General features: G+C 41.0%; 1 protein-coding gene across 1 annotated transcript in view; it reads right to left on the bottom strand.

Annotated features, from left to right (window-relative positions):
* The window catches only part of cdh13 (cadherin 13, H-cadherin (heart)), a 318397-nt gene that overhangs the window by 176300 nt on the left and 121668 nt on the right, over positions 1–20429 (bottom strand). Inside the window, exons 5-6 of the mRNA XM_051381597.1 lie at positions 11413–11418; positions 10627–10779 (exon numbers count right to left, since the gene is read on the bottom strand). Of these exons, the coding sequence (XP_051237557.1) occupies positions 10627–10779; positions 11413–11418 (159 nt within the window). The remainder of the gene's footprint in view (positions 1–10626; positions 10780–11412; positions 11419–20429) is intronic.

Below are 20429 nucleotides of genomic sequence, written 5' to 3'. Positions count from 1 at the left end.
TGGAAAACTAGGCTTACCTGTCTGCTACTGTCTCCGTCACTTCTTTTGTAATGTTTTATATTGCCCTTACAGAAAGCCTAGATATAAAGCACTCAAGACAGAACTATTCAATGAACAGGCAATTACTGTACAGGATTAAATTTGTCTCTTTCAATGAAAACTCTGTTTACAAAGATATGTGGGAAGAGACGATATGACTATCCTATATTTACCTCCTTTCTGTGACATCGAATTAAGACAAATATAACCACATAACTTTACATTTCGTGCAGTGTGGCCATTTCACATAATTAACAACATTATTATCAAGGACATGTGTCATTATATCTATGTGTATCATTACAGTTTATTCATGCTACACATAGAAAAAAGGTAATTAAATTCATACAGTAACATACACCCAGGTATATAGTACTGGCCGCAGTGCACACTATATGGTTTTCAAGAACTGTGGTTTATTTTGTGTGCATTTTAAAATTAAAGGGTGAGTTTCAACCGATGTAATGATTACTGAATTAGTTGAATTTGAACAATTTATATTTATACTATTGGGTCCCCTATCCCGGATCAGGGCTGGTCCGGGCATATTTTGGACTACGCTGTCTGACACAAACCTGATCAAACTTCTGATCCTTTCTTTACTCTACCTTCTGTTTTTTGTCCATCTCAGCCAGCTACTGTTGCAAAGCTTTCTCTCAGCATTTTGCTCACTTATGAATTAGAGCGTACTAATGTAAAAATGCTAAATACACAGATTCACTACGCACTGTTATTGAACCCAGTCTGTTATTGAATGTTATAATATAATATTATTCCTCCTCCCTTTTTATTAGCAAAGACATTCGGTATCAGCTTCTCATTTTTACCCATTATTAGTTTCTACTCTGCCAAAGATCATTTGTGAGGGAAAAAATTCCACTCTGTTACCCACACATGGCTGTATTAAGGGAAAACTGATACAGCTGGAGGTGGGGCTCCATTATTCTTACGGATGCAAAAAAAGTTTTCCTGGTATAAAATTACCCGGATCTTCCGCATTATGGGGCCCTTGGAGACTTCTGTCGGCCAAGTTCCAACTTCCACTTTAGCCCTCAGCTAACTTAAATGAGGATAAATTGATTTAATTGGGCAGCTCTTCTGGGCTTTCCAAATGTTATTGGACCGTATGGATCTAAGTCTTTCGCGGGGGTTATGACGCTCAAAAATGTTTTATCCAAAATGTAGTCTTTCTGGGCCAGCGTGCATCAGTAACTACACTGCTTGGTGCATTAGGCTCTATTTTGTGTCATTTCCAGGTTGTAGCATGAGCATGCACTGGGCAGCTGTGTCATTTAGGTAAACAGAAGTATCAGATTGAACAGGATAGACTAAATAATATATGTGTTAGGCCTATCATTCCCAGCAATGAATTAGTCTCTTCTTACTGTATTTACTTGTGTACTCCCCTCAGGATAGCTTCTAATAATCCAGTGACCCATTTCTGTCCATTTCCCGTCTTTGTGGTCAGTGTCAGCCATTTTAGTAGATAATAGAGTATCTGTCTCCTGTCTCTACAGCTGAAAGTGGAGCTGCCCTAGTGCTAAGGCAGAGTGCATTAGGGGTTGTGCCATGCGCCTCTGCAGGCGGCGGATAGGCTGAATTAGCAGCGGTAACTCATCGTTTAATCAGGTTATCTGGGAGTAGGGGCACGGCAGTATGTCTGCAGGGGTTTAAGGGGGTTCTGGAAGGACAGCAGGATAGTGACACAACTCTCAGAGTTAAAAGATCCTGGCCTGAAGGAAGGCTTAAAATTGTTTTTTTTTTTTAAAAACTTCTCTGAGCTGCACTGTAGAAAGAGCATCAAAGAAAGTCTTATTTTCATTCAGTTTATTTGAAGTTTGCTTACATTTGACGATGTCTTTAGAAAACCGAATACCTGTTTGAGAAACTAAACAAAAGTTGCAAAATTCAGTTTTCTGGGTCTCTGACAAAGGAAGAGAGAGTTGCAAACATAGATAACTAGACAATTATGCATGTGAAATAACAAATTATAGCCCACAGGCATTATCGTTGGAGCGCAGTGGTGTGTGACCCTGTGGCATGACGGTATTGTGGTTATATTTCTTAAAGGTAAGAGCTATTATGGTGTCTAGGGGTATGTTTGCTTCGGGAGGTGGTGGTGTTGTTGTTGTTAATGGTGTGTGTATGTGTGTCCTTTATCTCTTGCCCACATACAGGGACTAAGTGCACATCAGGGCTGTTTTCCTGTGTGCAGGGCAGCGTATCCTGCTCTCCAAAGCCCAGGAAATTACAGTCCAGCCAAGCAGAAAACAGGAGTGGGATTTGGACAACAGGCTTCACCTGTCTCAGGCCTCGGGCTCATAAAGTAACACCTACTGTAAATGAGGAAGGCATTAGATCGTTCTATGAAACAGGAGTGTATGTCTGTGGAAGTGTGTAGGCGTGTGTGTGCACATTATGGTACAGAGCACACAATACTTATTCTTTATTTTTATTTCTTTATATCATTTTATTATTCATATTTTATTCTTCTTATTGTTCTCCTATCTCATCTGCCTTTTCTCACTTCCCTATGGTGTAATCTTGTTTTTTCGCTGGTCCTCCTACCGCAGTCTCCTCTCTTTCTTAGGCAAACTGCACCCAAATTATTCATTACATTTGGCTGTTTTGTTAGCACATGGAAAAAGTGTGTTAATTTACTTCAACAGCATGGACCACACTCCCAGTGGCAAGCCCTTCAGAGGCCCAGCGTTGTCAGAGAGTCGTGATGTGAACAGTGCCTTCTGATGTATGCCTTTCTCTTACCATGGTTACAGAAAATAATTGTTTCTGATGTTAGGCTGAAATCATATAAAACCTTAAACATGCATAACATCAGAAAATAAGCCCGAAATGAAGTACCTTACATCTCTTCCCTGCTCTCCTTCCCTTACATTGTTATCTTGCTCGTCTCTTATGTGTGTACTTTATCACATAAATGCTGTTTGAGTGTCAACCAACAGAAATTCTCATTCCTAACAAAGACACATGTTAAAAGCCAAGCACTGTCTAACATGCATTCAACCCTAGCTGGAAGGATGTCACATAAGGCAGACTGACTCAGGCACAGGCATCTGAAAGAGGTAATGCCTCCACTCGGGGGGATTTAGGTTGATACTTTCCATAGGACAATGAGTAATTCTTGGTAATTAATAAGCATTGAGTGTGGCAGGGGTGTGAGATGATTGCTGATTGTTCCTTTAAATACATCTGAATGTCTCTTAATCCAATTCTTCAAAGATTTAAGGCCAGAACATTTCACTTGCCAAATGGCTTCATTCTCATTCTATATATTCTGGACTTAACGTAAGGTTAAGCCCTGTGGGCTATATATGAGTATCTATAAAGATATACTTATATATGAGCACAGATAGACAAATAGCCAAATAAACATACAAAGGGTATGTAACCTCCAGAAGGGTCAAATGTTTGCATTTTCACCTATAGTCACTGTTCTTCCACCTCAGCAACATGACGGATTAATCAAAAAACCTCTCTCTCTCCGACACCTAAGCAGAAGAAAACAGCCACAGTGGAGCAGGTATAAGCCATAAGGACAGATAGGAAGGGGAGCAGTGACTGTAAAATTTGATTAAACAACAAAACCCTGTAGGCATCCATGAGATCTGTGCCTTGTGCTGAAAGGTATGAGGATGAAATCCTGCAAAGTCACCAAATTAGCAAATTGTGGGAATTATGTGTTCTGTACGTCTGCAAAAATGAAAAGCCTGGAGCAATTTAATGCTTACATTGTTGGGAATGTTAATACATATCTGTGAGAGCCTGGTCTGAAGTGCTTTAACTAGCATTTTTGCACTGTGTGTGTACTGTGTGTAAAGAGAGGATTAGTATATATTCTCTGTTATTCTTAGATTTAATGTATAGGGAACTGGAGTAACAGTGGAGCATACTAGTAGTGGGAGAGTAAATGTCTGGGGTTTTAAGGACAGAGGAGACCAGAAGGCTGTGAGCAGATCACACACTAAGAACTCATGTAGGACAAAAATGACTGACAGTTCTTGCCATTGTGCTTGGGTCAGCTGAAGGTGAGTCTGCTGTGCTTGAAATGAACTCTCTCTGTTCAAACGTTATTCATGCAGGTACAATTCCTGTACGTTTGAATAGACTGCAGTATGTATGTGCAAAGATGATTACATTGAACTAAATGTATTTGCATGCCACAGCTGGTTGCAGCCATCTATTTCATCGCCATTTTGCTGCTGAATCATGGGGCAGACTTCTGTTTGTGTCAAACCTTTTCACAGCTTGCAATTCTAATACAATGAAATCGGCCTCCAAGTCAGTGATAGAAAACTACCTGCCGGTCGCTTCAGCCTCGATCGATATGCTTATTCCTATACATTTAAATGCATAATTAAACAACCAATTGTTTTAGCGTGTTCCTGCGGCAAAATAAAACCTAAAAAAATATGTAAAAGAAATGTCACTGTAAAGAGAGTCGTGGTCAAAAGCCACAGCCAGTCATTTCCATGGGACTGATCTGTCAAAGGATGCCACCGTTTGATGTCTACTCTGTCAAAAATAGGTAAATATAGGTAAAAAAAAGTTTTTATTTATTTATACAGTTTGACAACCTAACAAAACACATTTTGAGGGGACAGCTTTTCACCGTTTTTGAAAGCTGAGATAGTTAAAAATCTAAAATTCAAACCAGCTGTCAATTCACAGCTTGGCCTTTAAAGCCTGAGATAGGTCCATATGGTTTTTCAGTGAGCCCTTCCTTTGTCACTGTGTACTGTGGCTTGACAGGCAGAATATAGGGAGCAGGGTATGGTGCCTTTTAGATCTGCTGTCAAAGGACATCACAAGAGTGGATGCTACTTTCTACTGCAAGAAACAAGCTGCAACACCAGGCTCTGAGGAACAAAACCTAACCAACACCAAACAATGGGAGTAAGAATATTTTGAGTGTGATTTGAGGTAATATTCTATTATTTTAAAGAATAAACTGTAGTATCAAAATCAGCAACCACAGACCCTTTTATTCGTATTCTGATTACAGAGAAAATCACAAAGAAACAGAGAAATTTGAACTTGAAAATAATGGCCACAGCTCTATTTGTTGCTGTATGCTTTTTGTCTACCTAAAATTTCCGCATCTCCAAGGCAAGCACGTACAAAGGACTCAACACACTTATTGTTGTGATGACCTGCATTACTGAGGGTCATCCCTCTACCTGTGTAAACAAGACTGTTATTTATCACTTCACGTTCTATCTTTCCTCTGTTCTAAGCCAATTAGAGTTCTTCCCCGTCACTCTCGACCCGACCCAAGCTTGTCACAACCGCAGCGATAAGCCCTGTACTCCTCCCCGCACCCCCTCTCCCTTCCTCTCCATTTTCCATCTCATTAACATTCATTTTCACCCTAATTGAGCTTAATAAGAAAATAATGTTTGACATTAAATCCGTGTGAACATGTGGCCCAGCTGATCGCTGTGTCTGTTTGTTCTTCCACAGCAAATGTTTACTTTGTCTGGGGTTTGTTTGTTTGCCTTGCTTGTGGTTCCTGTAATAGCCTATTTAGAATTCCCAGTTTCCATCTGTCTTGAGCTGACCCCTTGCTGTTGTTATGCTGAAGTTAGACCGTGCTTTTCTTTAATGTGTTTCCCAAGTTTTGCTTAGTTTGTACTTTCACTTGCAACAGTGTCTGCATCTATATATTTCAAGCTGAGCCTCCAAAACTCTGACCACTGCATTTAGAAACCAGGCAAGTCAACTTTATCGATTTCATTTTTTCTAAGCCTGTGGTGATATTATTATTTTGATATACAATGACCTTGTGGGGAGGGTGAAGCATTTCTTTGCCAATATCAATCATTCATCATTATGCCTTAAAATAAGGAGGAGAAGGGAAGAAGGGGGTGGAAGGAAGTGGAGGGTCCGTTCAATACAACCTTGGTACATTGAGAGATTGCTGTGTATTGACAACGGCACCTAAGGAAGAGTGCATGCCTTAAATGTACAGGGAGGTAAGAAGACTACCAGGGGGGTCTGTGGTGAATAGGAGCCGGTTGCACAGACATTGAGTTCGACATATAACCCTGAACGTGAGGAGCCACACTGAGGAGAGAAAGATGTAATCTACATCCAAAACAACATCCACTGTATATCTTAAAGAAATGCCCCCACAGCGAACATGATGGGGTTCTTTTATGTCTCTTCATGGATAAACTTGACATTTACTGACATTTGCTCTCAAATGTTACTTCAAAAAACATGTATTGGAGATTTATATCATCATCTTACATGTTTGTGCCTCAGTGTGACCAATCAGTGAAACTGTTAAATAACATGCCAGAAATCAAAAGACTTTACCTGTAAAGCACTTATGTGTGAACAAACAGTTTATCTAAGCCTGCAATTACTTATTTAATTCAGCCAGAAAACAATTCTGCAAACACAACAATGACACACTGTATCACTGTGCAGAGTTGTTATATGGCTCACCAGCTAATCGCTAACTTAGTCTGTTTGCCATTTGGTGCTGGGTGGGTTGTTTACAGTGGAGGCTTCAGAGGTTTCTTAGTGAAAACAACTGCGGCCCCATAAGAGCAGAGAAACTGAACCAAACACCATTAAAGTTGCAGCCCAGAAAACCAAATCAATTAGTTAGAAGACACTAAAACGTTTTGTGGAAGTGAGAAGAACTGCAGAGTCAGATGATGTATGTCTTGGACTGGACCCTTTCACATACAAGTAGTCATGTGATCCAATGTTAATAAAAAAATATTGATTGTAGCAGCTTTAACAGATACATCTAATATGTTTAAAAAGGCTTTGGCATATAATAGTGAAAGACCCTGAGCTACTCGTTTCACTTTGCCTTTAAAATGCCTTTAGAGTAATGGTGATTTTAATCTACCTCTGAATATTTCATGTTACATCCCCACACAAGCCATTAGCTACAGTGGGGAAAGGAGACACCCCTAATGAATGGACAGCCTGCAAGGACCACTGGGCACTATAAAGTGATACAGTCTTCATTCTGCACACAGTGTTGGACCATCGATAAAAAGGCGAAGCTGCATTTGATAGGAGACCCTTGTTCTGAGTTATGACTGGGACACAGACTTACTATCTCCCTATGATAAGAGGGGAGAGAGAGAAAGATATCAGGCAGGCCTGCTTCGGAAAAGATAAAAAAGCAGAGGGAGAAGCCTGTGTGTACAACGTGTGGGCTAGTGCATAATGTACATGTACAGTGCAGCATGTGCACAGGGAGGCGTAGCAGCGTGCCTTCAGGGATTACATCAGTTTGGAAATAATGATGATCATTAGTGATGGCATAATTGGTGTTAGAAGCTTATTCACTCCAGGCCATTGAAACAATGGCATATTAGACTGATCCAGGTTTTTCAATATGATGGAATTATTTAGCCATTGATGAAAGCCTTCAATTAAATCTCTGGGCTTTTATGGTCAGACTATGAAGGCAAAATCAGAGGGCGTTTTTGGAAGCAGACTAATTTTAATCTAGAGTAAGCAGGCAGATCCAAAAACAAAAAAAAGGTAGAAAGAAAACTGAAACTGAAATTCTTTTTTCAGCTTGAAACAATAATGTCGGTTTAATACGTTTTTTCAATTCTTAAAAGGTAATCTACTCCTTCTTCCTTATTAAAAATTCCACAATCTGTGAATAATGCAAGTTTGACTGCTGGATACAAGATGTCTCCTACTTCACTGTATTCTCGGAATTGGACCCGCCCCTTAAAATCAGATTTTTACTGAGCACAGAGAAACTTTCCACTTCCAGCTGATGAATGTGAAAACATCCTTCTAGTGTCAAACTCTGCACACATCATTCTGCACAGTGAAGCTCAAACATCCCACTGTAGGAACAAGATAAGAACATATTCTTGAGTGGAGGGGGGCTTTAAGTTATCTGCATGGTGGACTGTGGTTAGATGTTGAGACAAGTTGAATATATTAAATCTCTTTTCTCTTGCTCGTAGCTGGCTACGTCTCTGACTGACAGTTTCAATAAAGTCTGCTTCTGTTTAAACCAGAGCCGATACACTCGAGGAGTGACGTGTTTTCCAGCGCCCTTGTACTGTAGTGTCACAAACCAACAGCAAAATGCAAAAAAAGGACTGGATAGCCATTTTTGAAAAAGCTAATTCCAAAAAATAACACAATCTTCCATGTAAAAATGAAGCATTATCAAACACAATTAAATGTCCAATCGCTACCTTTGGCAGGTAATATACTCAATAATAATAAAGTCTACAGAAGCTGTTCTCATAAATCATTCTTATCTTGCCTGATGTATATATATTTTGATAATGTTGTTGTTGTTGTTAAGGTCATGAGCTCCTGTATGATGATAAATCAGTGACAATCCAACAGCTTGACATTGTATTAATTACTAAATAATGTTATTCAGAAAATCTATGTATGTTAGGTCTGACTGTGTTTTGTGCTCTCCACATCTCTCCTATTTCTCTTCCACAGTTTGTCTTCTTTTTTCTCTTAATCTCACTCCCTTTCGTTTGATTCAGCTCAATCACTGTGTCATTAAATATCTCTGTGCTGAGCTAAACTTTTCCATACTGAACACAATAAAATCTTTATGGAGAAGGTCCCCAGACCCCTATTCTCTGCTCTTCACTCTTCTTCGCTGTCCTCTTTTCCAATTTTCTCTTTGTCTTCTTCCCCAGAGCTTTGCGTACCAACTTTTGTTATAGCCAACAAGGACAGAAAAACTTTTTTTTTTACTATTTTACTGAGCTGTCACTTCACTTCTGAGGATATTATAAAAACTATTAGATAAGCACATTTGCGTATGGCATTTGACTCTGAACGCGCTAGAAATGCCAGATATGGGGAGCTGCTTCAAAATATTCTCGCCAAGTTTGATGTTTGACCCTGTTTTCTTCTGTTCTTGTTTGATTATCTCATTGCAAGGATGTTTGAAGTTCCCATTAAGTACAGACCTTGTCACATTTGTATTCATGTTATTTAATTCAATTTATATAGTTTCTGTACTTCAATGATGTCTGTGACTAAAATACTTTACATACTCTCTTAGACTCTACATAAGGACAAACTTAAGCAATAGTAGGCTATTACTACAAAATAAAAAAAGATGAAAAAAGCTTTATAATAACAGAAATCAGTGCACTTGAAATGCCTCTTTATCCTTCCTCCCTTCGCATTCAAGACCAGATGAGAACTAACATAGTAGTAACTACTAATGTAGTTAGTTAATGATGTGCTCCTTAGCCTTGGAAACAATGCTTGGTTACTACTGGAGTTTGCAGCTTACAGTAGAGCAGATAAACATACTGTTTGACCCATTCCTTACACTTTTTTAACACTTTAAATGCAGTGTAACTCTTAATACAGGCTCATCCATACGGCTCCGGCATGTGGAGACATCCAAAGCTTGGCTGTTCTGGTTTTGGTTTAATGAACGCATGTGTCAAAACTCAGAATTACCACATTTAGCTCATACTCATGTTGTAAGGGTTAATGTGGCATGTAAACATGTTCCTCACGCTGTTATTGGCACAGTGTGGTGTCAACAGAGGATCATCCTTTCTTTCCATATTCAGAGTAACATATTGTTCATTTATAAAGGGAGGCTGCAGCTGATGTCCTGTCGTTCTAGCAGACCATTCTATCTGTCAAACGGATTATTCAGGAGATGGGATGCTTAGTTATTGGGTGTCAAAGGTGCTTGTAAACAATCAGAATCAGACCGTAACCACAGAAAGCCAATGTCCTGGTTACACCATGCATGTAATAGTAAGCAATGATACTAGAGCAGGAAAAACTAAAGACATTTGGTGAATATGTGTTTGCTCCTCTCAGCTTTCCTCTCTGTTCTTCTCCTGCCTGTTTTTTCCTCTCACATCTGTTGGTATTTACAGAGTGAATCATTTCTGAGTTTTTACAAAAGCCAGTTAGCTTATCAACAGCTTGCATCCGGCTGAACGCCCGCACTCACGTCTGGTTTCAGAAAACAGGATAAGATCAATTGACTTACTTAAAAAGTAGATTTTCTCTGCCCCTCTCTCTCTCTTTCTCTCTCTCTCTCTCTCTCTCCCTTTCTGTTCTGGGGGAAATGGTTTCGTCAGGCAGGCAACCCAGAGGGCACCAAACCCAGCAAACACCTCAAACAGGCTCTAGTGTTCTTTTATCACAGAGGAAACCACCAACTTACAACTGATAATTCAGCCTAGACGAAGCCCATCCCGTCCTAAACAACATTACCAACATACTGTATGTATGTTGGGTTACAAAATCAAAGCGCTCTTTCACCACCCAAATCCTATGTTCAGTTTTTTGCCACATATGCCACTATGTTGAACATAGGTTTAAACTGATAAATAAATTGTGTTTGAACTACAGATTCTAATGAATAACTGGGCCGAGTTGAAAAGGAAATGTTCAGTAAACAAAACAGGAACTGAACTACACAAACAATGAAACTGACAAGGAAACAATAAAAAGGATTCCGACAGAGATAGAGTGTCCTGGTGGCTAGAAAGGAGAGAAAAGGAAGTACACACAAACACAATAAGCACCAGATTTAACAAAGGCACACTCACACACACTGACCTGGTAGGATTCAATGGCCTCTCGGTCCAGTGAGCGGCTGACTGACACGTCTCCTGTGTCTATGTCAATGGTGAAGAGACCTTTGGGATCCTGGTCAGCACCGGGGCCTGTCAGTCGGAAGATATGGTTCCCTGACTTCTCTGTTGAAATCACCTGCAGACAGACACGCAGACATCAACAACTCGAACAATTGTATTATTCTTTTCCCCTTTCATTCTGACTCAGCCAATTTCCTGAAGCAAAGAATTACTGTATTACTGCTTCTATTTTATTCCTTTTTTTTGAAGAGCAGCATACTGAAAAACACTTTTTATTCGAATCTGTTGACATACATTTCAGCAAAAGGAGCTTACTGCGCCTTGAATGGTGATGCAAATCCCTGATAGCTACCAATTAAAAATGTATAATCACACAAGACTTTGATTTGAATTTCATCAGTTGGCAAATTCAACTCGTGTAAAATACGAAAGTTAGCATCATCTCCCTGAGCACTGGAGTCTTGCTGTGACCACTTGTTAAGGGATAGTTGGATTCCTTTTAGATTAGGAAACTGGAACAGTTAAATAAATATAAAACTCCCTTCCTTAATAATTAACTGTGAATGTTCTGTAGATTATCGTTTTCGTTGTTAAGCCATGTGAGGAAGATTTAGAACCAAACCTTGTGAAATGGCCTTGTACAGTAGTTATGTCTTTGAGGAGTGCTGCCAAGTTAGTTGGCTGACAATTCTATTCTCTCACACAGGAGTGATCTGACCCAGGGACTTTCTTGGATAGATATACTCACATGAGACTGCCGTAGCCAGCAGCATCCGCAGGTACCACAGCAACGGGAAGGTTATAAAAAGAAACACACAGAAAGCACAGCATGTTAGATTAACGTAGCACAACAAAAACAGCAACAAGAGCCGCAGACCTGGTAGAGGTTGCAGATCCTGAGTTCATGGCAGATGTTACAGAGGAAAACATGATCAAATAATAAACCAAAATAGCCAAAACTTGATGTGTAGACATACTTGACAAAGTTGTGTACTTAACAGCAACTTGCCTAGATAATTCACAGCATAGACCTTTTGTGCTTTTGTTGCTATGACTATGAAATGTCTGCTGTGATAAAGGTTTATTGACAAATCCACCGAAACACTCCTTGATTTTCTGCAGAATGACAAAGGGTTAAGTGGCTCAGGGGAACACAATGTACAATATTTGATAAACTAATGTTTTCTAGCTTAGCTTGGGTAAAAGGTAAGAAAAACAGCATCTCCAAAGCTTAGTAATTACCACGTTGTTTAATTCATACAAAAATGTTTTGTCACAGGTGTTTTTCTGTTGTATGTGCTGGATTATTTCAGGGTCATGTACAGACAGTGTGGTAAAGGGTCTCAATTAAAAGGTTTTTGATGTTTCCCAGCTAAAAGTGGACACCCTCAAATTAGAGCTGAAAGTCAACATTTTAACCTCGTAATCATCATTTCCATCATCAAATGTGCTGGAGTACATAGCCAACAGCACAGTTATGTGTCACTGTCTAAATCTTCCCAGACTGTCTAAATGCCAGTGTATTCCGCACCCACAAAAACAGACACAGGGTTGTCACCATCACATCCTTCTGGTCCTCAGCATTGTTGCTGTGTGTCAAGGATCTAAACGGTCCCCCCGCGCTGTGTCTCATGATCAGAGGGGTGCCATGAGGTCACCTTTAATGAGAGCGCACTTCCATGGGACGGCAACTAAAATGAAGGCCTTTCTACTCCCCACTTGAAAGAGCATGGGAGATGAGACTGCAGTGTTACAAGCTCAAGTCCTTATAGCCTCTCCAAAGCTCTCTGCTATTTATCTCCATGTCCCGCTTCATCTTTTCCCTCCATACCCTCTTGGTCTCGCGCCCCGCTTGTTACTTTGTCCAGCCTTGCTCTTCCACTAAGCATCCATGTCTCATTCTTCATTCATCATTTTCCACTTGTCTGCGCTGCATCCTTCTGCGCTGACTCCCTCTGCTCTTTTTGTTTGTCATACCGAATGATGAGAGCGAGAAATGTCAAAACTGCATATTATATGTGGATGATACCCTTATGCCTAAAACAAATCTCCTCTCTTCTGTCCTCTCCTGCGTCTTTCCTCTTCCCCCGTTTTGACTACTCACCCTGCTCTCCATCTTTCTTAGCCTTGTTCTTTGCTTTGTAATCTGCAAGATTTTTGCAGCAGTAATATCGGAAGTACTTTCTCTTATTATGACTTGTGTTAGACATCCCTAATCATACAGGGCAGTATGTTCATCGTTGTGTATTTTCTTCATCTCTCTGAACACACAAACACTGATATACAAAACCCACTTATGCACACGCAAGCGCACACACACACACACACACACTCTCGCACTCACACTCACACAGGTGTAATAGCTGTCATTCAGGACAGAGATATTTCTGAGAAGTAATCACAGTGGCAGCCGGCACCTGCTGAGAGTGACAAACTGGGTCAGATGAAGAAAACCAAAGAAAGAAAGAGGTGCGACATTAGTTGGATTCACAGATGGCACTGCGTCAAACTTGAATAGACGCGGACGTTCGGGGGGGGGGAGAATGCAGAAGTGAGAAGGGAGGAAGTAGAGTGCGGTAGAGGGAGAAATCGCTGATAAAGACACAGTAACTTCAGCTGAAGAGTAACTGAAGTGTCAGGAGAAGTTTAGTGTGATTAGGAGATGTCTCTATGGGGAAGAAGTGTGATAATCTGCACTGCGCATACACACACACACACTCCGACTTCCAACTTCCAAGCATGCTGGCATAGAAACGTGCACCCAGTGGCTTTGTCTCAGCTGAGTCTGTCTCCCTCTGTGTGTGTGGGAGGACTGATGGGAGACTCTCACCTCTTTCTATCAGCTCTCATTACCAGCCGAGCAGACATGAAAGACTGTGGGGCTCGTGATACTGCGGGAAGATGACAGGAGGTGTGGCGCAGCTCCGCAACACCAAACACCTCCGAAGCACACTGAGAAAATGAGCACCAGGAACAATGGATCGGCACCCGAATGTGTGTGTTTGTGTGTATTTAAACCTTGATAACACCTCCTGCTGTCTGTGCTCCTGTCAGGTGTGAGGAGGGCAACAAACAAAAACCTGTGGAAGGCAACACAGGTATGTACAAATATATACACACACAGACATCTTCTCACGAAACTTATGTAACTTGTAAAAATGCACTTTTTTCTGTGTATGTGAGTGTCAGAAATCAAGAGAAGAATATGCTGTGCGAAGCAGAGTGTGCCTTCGAACGTATAAGTTGGTCCAAAGAAAACATCACTTTGAATCATTATCATGCAAATTCTGTACACACACACACACACACACACACACACACACACACACACACTTCAGACCAACAGACACTCTCCCAATGTCCTTGTATTTTTGGAGGGAGGATTTCAGCCGCAGTGTCTGTGTGCGTCTGTGAGAGTGTGTGTGTGTGTGTGTGTGTGTGTGTGTGTGTGTGTGTGAAGAGAGAGTATGCAGTAGCATCCCTCAGTGGTGCTTCTGTTATCCCTATCAAGGTCATACAGCCAGCTGCGAATGACAATCACTGGCCATGAAAGGACTCCTGGGACCAGGCCCAGCGGGTGTATGTGTGTGTTTGTGTGCGTGAAAGAGGTGGAAAGAGAGAGAGAGCGAGAGCAAGAGAGCAAGAGAGGAGGCACTGAAGTGACGGACTGATTGTGCCTGTGAATGTGAGTGCATTATTGTGCGTGAGACCCTGAGTGTAGAAGAATGTGCACATTTACTGTGTGTGTGTGTGTGTGTGTGTGTGTGTGTGTGTGTGCAAGCATGCCAGACTTGGACCAGCGCTCTGCCTGATTGTACTGACACTTAAGCCCGCTAATGACAGGGACGAGGCGAGATGGAAAGGCCTGCTGAAGACACAGACGGGCAGCGAGTCCTCAATACGGGATGGTGGGAAAGCAACGGCGCTAATTTACTTGCTTTGATTGGTTAGCCAGGCCTCCGCTAATCATTACCCATCAGCCACTGTGTCCTGAGTCAATCATAACAAGCCTGAAAGGGGCAATAATCAAGAGGGACCCCTGTTGAAAAGAGTGTCATTAAGCATCAAGAAGGTCAACAGGCACTGTTGCAGTGTGAATTTTTGCTTTTGAAAAGAAGCTTCACTTCACACACTCACACTTGTCCATGCCTGCTCATATGTGTTAATCATTTTTTCTTTCTTTTTTTTTAGCTTTGATTCAAGGCAACATTTAAACAGTATTTTAATTTACACAGCCCAAAAAAAAGTTTTAAAAATTGCTGACCTTTTAAGGAATATATAAAGTATATTTTAACACTTTTTAGCAAAAGAACAGGGCTATGGGTGCCTGTCTGTGCTTGCTCAGGCACCAGGATGAGCAATCAGTCAGTCTTGCTTAAGCTCACGTAAGGACAGCATCTCTTGGGCAGTTCAGTTCCAACAAATCTGTTTTTTATTGCTTCTCTCGTTTTTTTAAGCTCCTCTCATCAAAATGGATTTCACATCTGCTCGATGTGTCTGGGGGTCCAGGCAGGAATTGGAATTTGCGTCAGATGGTTTTAACTCACCGCCGGCGAGCATCCGCCACAAACGGGCATGATTAACACGCTGAAAGACAGACGGGGAGAAAAAGGCAGGAACTTTCTGGTCTTCCTACGACAATTAAGAGAATCAATTAGACTAAATGACGAGGCCCGCAGGCTGCCTGCTTTCTAATGTTGTAGCATCTCGGAACGCGCCTCACTTCCTGCTCGGAAGCTCAGTGTCGGTTTTGGTGAGAGGAGGAGCGACGAAAAGAGACAAAGACAGATAAGAAAGACAGAGAGAAATAAAGGAAGAAAAAGAAACATGCAACAGCTGACAGACACCAGGTGGAGGGCACCAAGACCGAGGAAGGACAGACTAACAGGCAGAGCGAATCAGGATGCACTCTGCACTGGAACAATAGTACAAAGGTGCCAGACACATCTATTCTCCTTACTATATTAGCTGGGGCTACAGCCAAACCAGGCCCTCATTCCTCTCACTAAAAGTACTTTATTGGAGCTGTCATGTCAAGTCAGACACGTTGTGTTGATTTGTGAGCTGGACCCTGGGGTATAGAAGGATAAACACAGGTTGAATAACTGACAGTTCCTGTGCAACACGGTAAGTTAAGGTGGCTTTACAGATTGATATGTTTTAGATTTCATGCTGATACATCTGAGGTGTTCATTTGTTATCAAATGAGGCTGCAGGTGTGTGGTTTTTTTTTTAGCGTGTGCATTTGCATCTTTGCCTGTGGGAATTAGCAAATCTAAGTTACTGGCTATTGGAGCTAGTAAGCATCCAATGGTGACACAAAATGAGCTTTATTTAAGACATGTTCTGCACTTATGACCCAGAACCCATCCGTCCATTTCTTTTTTAAATATGGCCGGTTGGAGCCTATTTAAGCATGCACTGGGTGATTGGTGGGTCAGCAGTCCTTCACAAGGGCTAACAAATAGTGACAGACAAATATTTATACCAATGGGCAATTAAGAACTTCCAATAATAATTTCCAGTAATCTGTGCTTTCAACGGAACAAACCCACACAGACATGAGGAGAACATACAAACTTAAGACAGAAAAGATCCTGCAGGTTTTGAGGTGTAGAACCCAGTACCTTCTCACTGAGAGGAGACAATGCTACCACGGAGCCACCACACGTAGAAACTGCAAAATCCAAAGTGACACCGGATATAGTGTGTTTTATCACTTCACTTTGCACTTCATTTGAGTGTTTTGATTGCATCTAGTTTCAGATACAAAGTATCTGAATTTACAGGTCTTAAAAGGCCTTAAAGGACCAGTGTGTAGAATTTAGTAGCATCTAGCAGTGTAGTTGCAGATTGCAACTCCCTCGTTCACCCAATTCTTCTAAGCATGAAGGAGAAACTACGGTGGCCATAGAGCGCAACGATCAAGAGCCAGTGTTCTAAAAACATGACAGCCTGCAGAAGGCAAATTGTAGCATCTGTAGATATAAAAGGCCCATTCTAAGGTATTAATTCATAATTAAACAATTCTTATTTTCAGATGACTATACACTGATATGCATAATATATTACATTTCTGTCAATAGATCCTCCTAAATGTTACACATTGGACCTTTAAGATGCACAGTCAGAATCTAAAAGACATCTGTTCTAAATTTACTTTACATCTACTGCTCTTATGGATTATTACTTTTATACTAAGTCTAAAGGAAGAAATGACATTTTGAGATATAAGTGCAACTCGTTCTATGACCAACTTTGTCTATGTCACTCTGAAGCACACTGCTATTCTCTATTTAATCTTTTGACCATCCCCTGTACTGCTACCGCTTGCAAGATTCTGGGCTTGCTGTGCTCCATTAGCCAAGTTTGCCATTTATCAAAAATCCACTCCTACTTACTTTACAGTATCCTTTATACATATACTGTATTTTTCAGTTGCAGTCTGACTTGTGCTGTGCATCTGCACCCAGGCTAAACAAAACATGTCAACAAACACAAACATATTCATCACATAAAGAGGCACTGACAGCTGTCTGTCAAACCAACAGACTTTGGTCATCACCTGTGATTGGCCTGCCACAAGACTTAATAGAACTCCTAGTTTTCTTGACATTAGGAGAATTGCAATTTGAAACCTCCATGAGATGAAGAGAAAACTGTTCAAAACTTGAGCCAGATGATGGGTTGTCACTGGACAATCAAAGAGATGCCAGAGAACACTGACATTATTACAAAAAAGCATGTCAAGTCGTAACTTTCCACAAGATGAATGATCCAGTCAGTTATTTTGCTAAAAGGAATTTGAGATTACCTCCTACACTCTTAGCTCAGGAAACTAAACAGCTAACTCGCTGCCACACTAAATGGAGGTAAATACATGCTTACATAATCCCTGGTGGACAAGATGGGTATTTTCTTTGAAAACAAGTGTAATGGAAACAAAGTAAAATGAACTTTTTTTTGAGAATCACACCCTTAAAGTTCCAGTATGTGGGATTCAGTGGCATCAAGTGGTGTAGTTGCAAATTGCAACTAACTAAACCCCGCTCGCATCTGTATTTGACAACCTGCGTATGGGAAAGCGGTGTAAAGTGTGTAGGAAAAGCTTTGGCGGCTGCAACACTCACAAAAAATGAGTCAGTGTTTGGTTTGTCCATTCTAGGTTACTGTAGAAACATGGCGTTCATGCCATTTTGTGCAGGAAGCCAATAGGAAATCAGACGGCACAGCCAGAGGAGATCTCTAACGTGCATGCTCTAATCCAGCTTCGCCAGAGAAGGGTGCTTCCTTCTCTTGAGGAAGCCTGAAAAATTTCACTGGAACGAATGGGATGGTATCTTGTGACATGGTGTCCAGTTCTCTTACTACATCTGTGGTACAAGCAGACTATTAGGGAAAATGTGCATTTCCCTTTGATTATATGGAATCACTGAACAGTACTGTACTGAAAAGGACAAATTATTTTCCGTTGAACACTGAGGTTACCCAGCCTCCTATTCCCACTGAGAATAACACCTGACCCACACATAATCCCAGACATGGGCAAAAAGGTTTCAGGAATTAACATTTAAACTACTTGAGCTGTGATTGATTTATCTCCCTTAATACTTGAGCAGTCCAAAAAAAATGGTCATATCAGCAGTGACTGAAGTACTAGAAGAAACATTTAAGCATATCAATTTCATTGCACGCTCCAGCTGCTGTGTGAGTTGTTGTGAGCTGTTTATGGGCCCCCAAGGGAGGGCAGGGGAGAGACCTCTGTATCAAAACAATTCCACAGCCAGCAGGAGGTGTGACATAAACAACAAGGTTCTTACCCTTCCCCTGTGAGTCCCGCTGACAGCCAGTCCACCCTCACCCCTCCAGCAGCACCCACCCCTCACATGTGCATGCACGCGCACAGTCATACATGTCATATCGTAACCCTCGCAATCTCACCTCTCCCCTTCTTCCTACTGCTTATCTCCAAGAGAGAAGGAGGGAGCATAAAAAATGAATGGCTGCCATATGGAAGTGGTGGGTTGCGTAAGAAGAGGAAAGCTATTGGTGTGGAAAATCAATTTCGCCAAGTTGCAGAGACACAGCTTCTATTGGGTAAAATAGCCCACATTAGCCTGCCTTCTCATGCAAAGCTGTGGAGGTAGGAGAGAAGGATGGAGGGATACAGGGATGAGAGGAGGATGGATCTGCGACTGAAAAGTGGAGGTAAGAAGAGTTTGGAAAAGAGGGGGATTGTTAAAGGAAAGACCAAAACTAATTCATGTCACGTATGCGTCCAATTCCTCACTTGAATGTGTAAAAGTATGTGGCTATATTTGTTCGCTGACACTACAGCTCAATCCACAGAAGCTCAATACAGCATACTGTAGAGATAATTTGTGTGCCCTACGGACCGACTCTGCGGTTCACCGTGGGAGAAATTTGCACTACTCCGTGTGGACTACAGTCGTTCCTCAAAACATATCACCTACAACTACCAACATGGTATCTTCAGGCCTTCGAGTTCCTTCACAGGGACCCTATTGCGTACAATGCTATGATGATGCTAGGCATGAGCTGCAGGCCTTGGCTCTGTGCTGTGGTGGTATTCTCCAGGGTACAATTATCTATTATGTGCAGGGCTCAGTATGGTATATCTTTTTATTTTAGTCCCTGCAGGCATTGAGAGATGTGGTTGATCTCTTACTGCCCAGTCTTATCTAGAACAAAGCTGCTTGACGCGTAGAGATATATCAAAGCTTGCTTAACATAGGCTGAGATAAATGTAGAGCCTTGCAAAAAAGCCAAAAAGTATGGTTTTTGGTTTGCCATTTTTTCTAAGACTACACAGGTGATGTGATTTACCTGCTGCACAGATGTCTCGCCATTGAACATTAAACAATGCAGAGAGGAAATTAACTAAAGAGCTGCTAGAGGAGTTCCATGCATTATGTACCGACACACAACTCATAATCTGCCACATAAATAGTGAGATGTGTCACATCATCTTTGGCCTCAGGGGTCGAGCTGGACACGTAAAATCCTTCATCAGTGACAAAACCATGAATAAATCCTTGCAATAGAAGTGCATGCTTTGGAGAATATGTCTTGCAGAAAATAACCTTGAACTAAAACTAATCTAGCATAATGATATCTAAAAATATACAGAACAGAGATTCACACCTTTTGCAGTAATGGGAGCAGTAATGTCACAGTTTTCATCGTCCACCGGAGTCCTAATGACAGCAGGGCTGATAAAACTTACAGCAATGCTATAGATTGTTACAGTTATATATTCCCTTTTCAGACTTTAATATGGTAACCTGAGAGTATAGTTGTGTCTCCATTAGGAACTTTTATTTTCATCCACTAACACAGGTTCGATCCCCACCTCCTCATGTCCACATGTCAAAGTCTAAAGTGAGCGGCAAAAACCTTGTAAAGTGCTTTGGATAAAAGAGCCATATAAATAAAGACATTAACCATTTAACACAGCTTTTTTTTTTACAAACATGAAAGCTTTTAATTCAATCTGCCCGGTTAATTTTAATATACTCTTTATTGCATTCCGTATGCCAGATATTCATTTAGAACAAAATATTTTGTATTTATAAAGCTTTTCATTATGAGAAAGGGTCACAAGAGATAAAGAGATGACAAGAAAATCAACAAAACACAGATAAGATTTGGTAACTTAGCAGGTATAAAACAAAACTATGAAAAAGTCAGTTTTTAAGACGATACAGATTTTGTCATCCCAGCCTATCACACTTACTGTGATGA

The sequence above is a fragment of the Dicentrarchus labrax genome, unplaced genomic scaffold, assembly GCF_905237075.1.
Source record: "Dicentrarchus labrax unplaced genomic scaffold, dlabrax2021, whole genome shotgun sequence".
Lineage (NCBI taxonomy): Eukaryota > Metazoa > Chordata > Actinopteri > Moronidae > Dicentrarchus > Dicentrarchus labrax.
The sequence above is the reverse complement of the archived record's forward strand: the minus strand, read 5'-3'. Positions and strand labels throughout refer to the sequence as shown.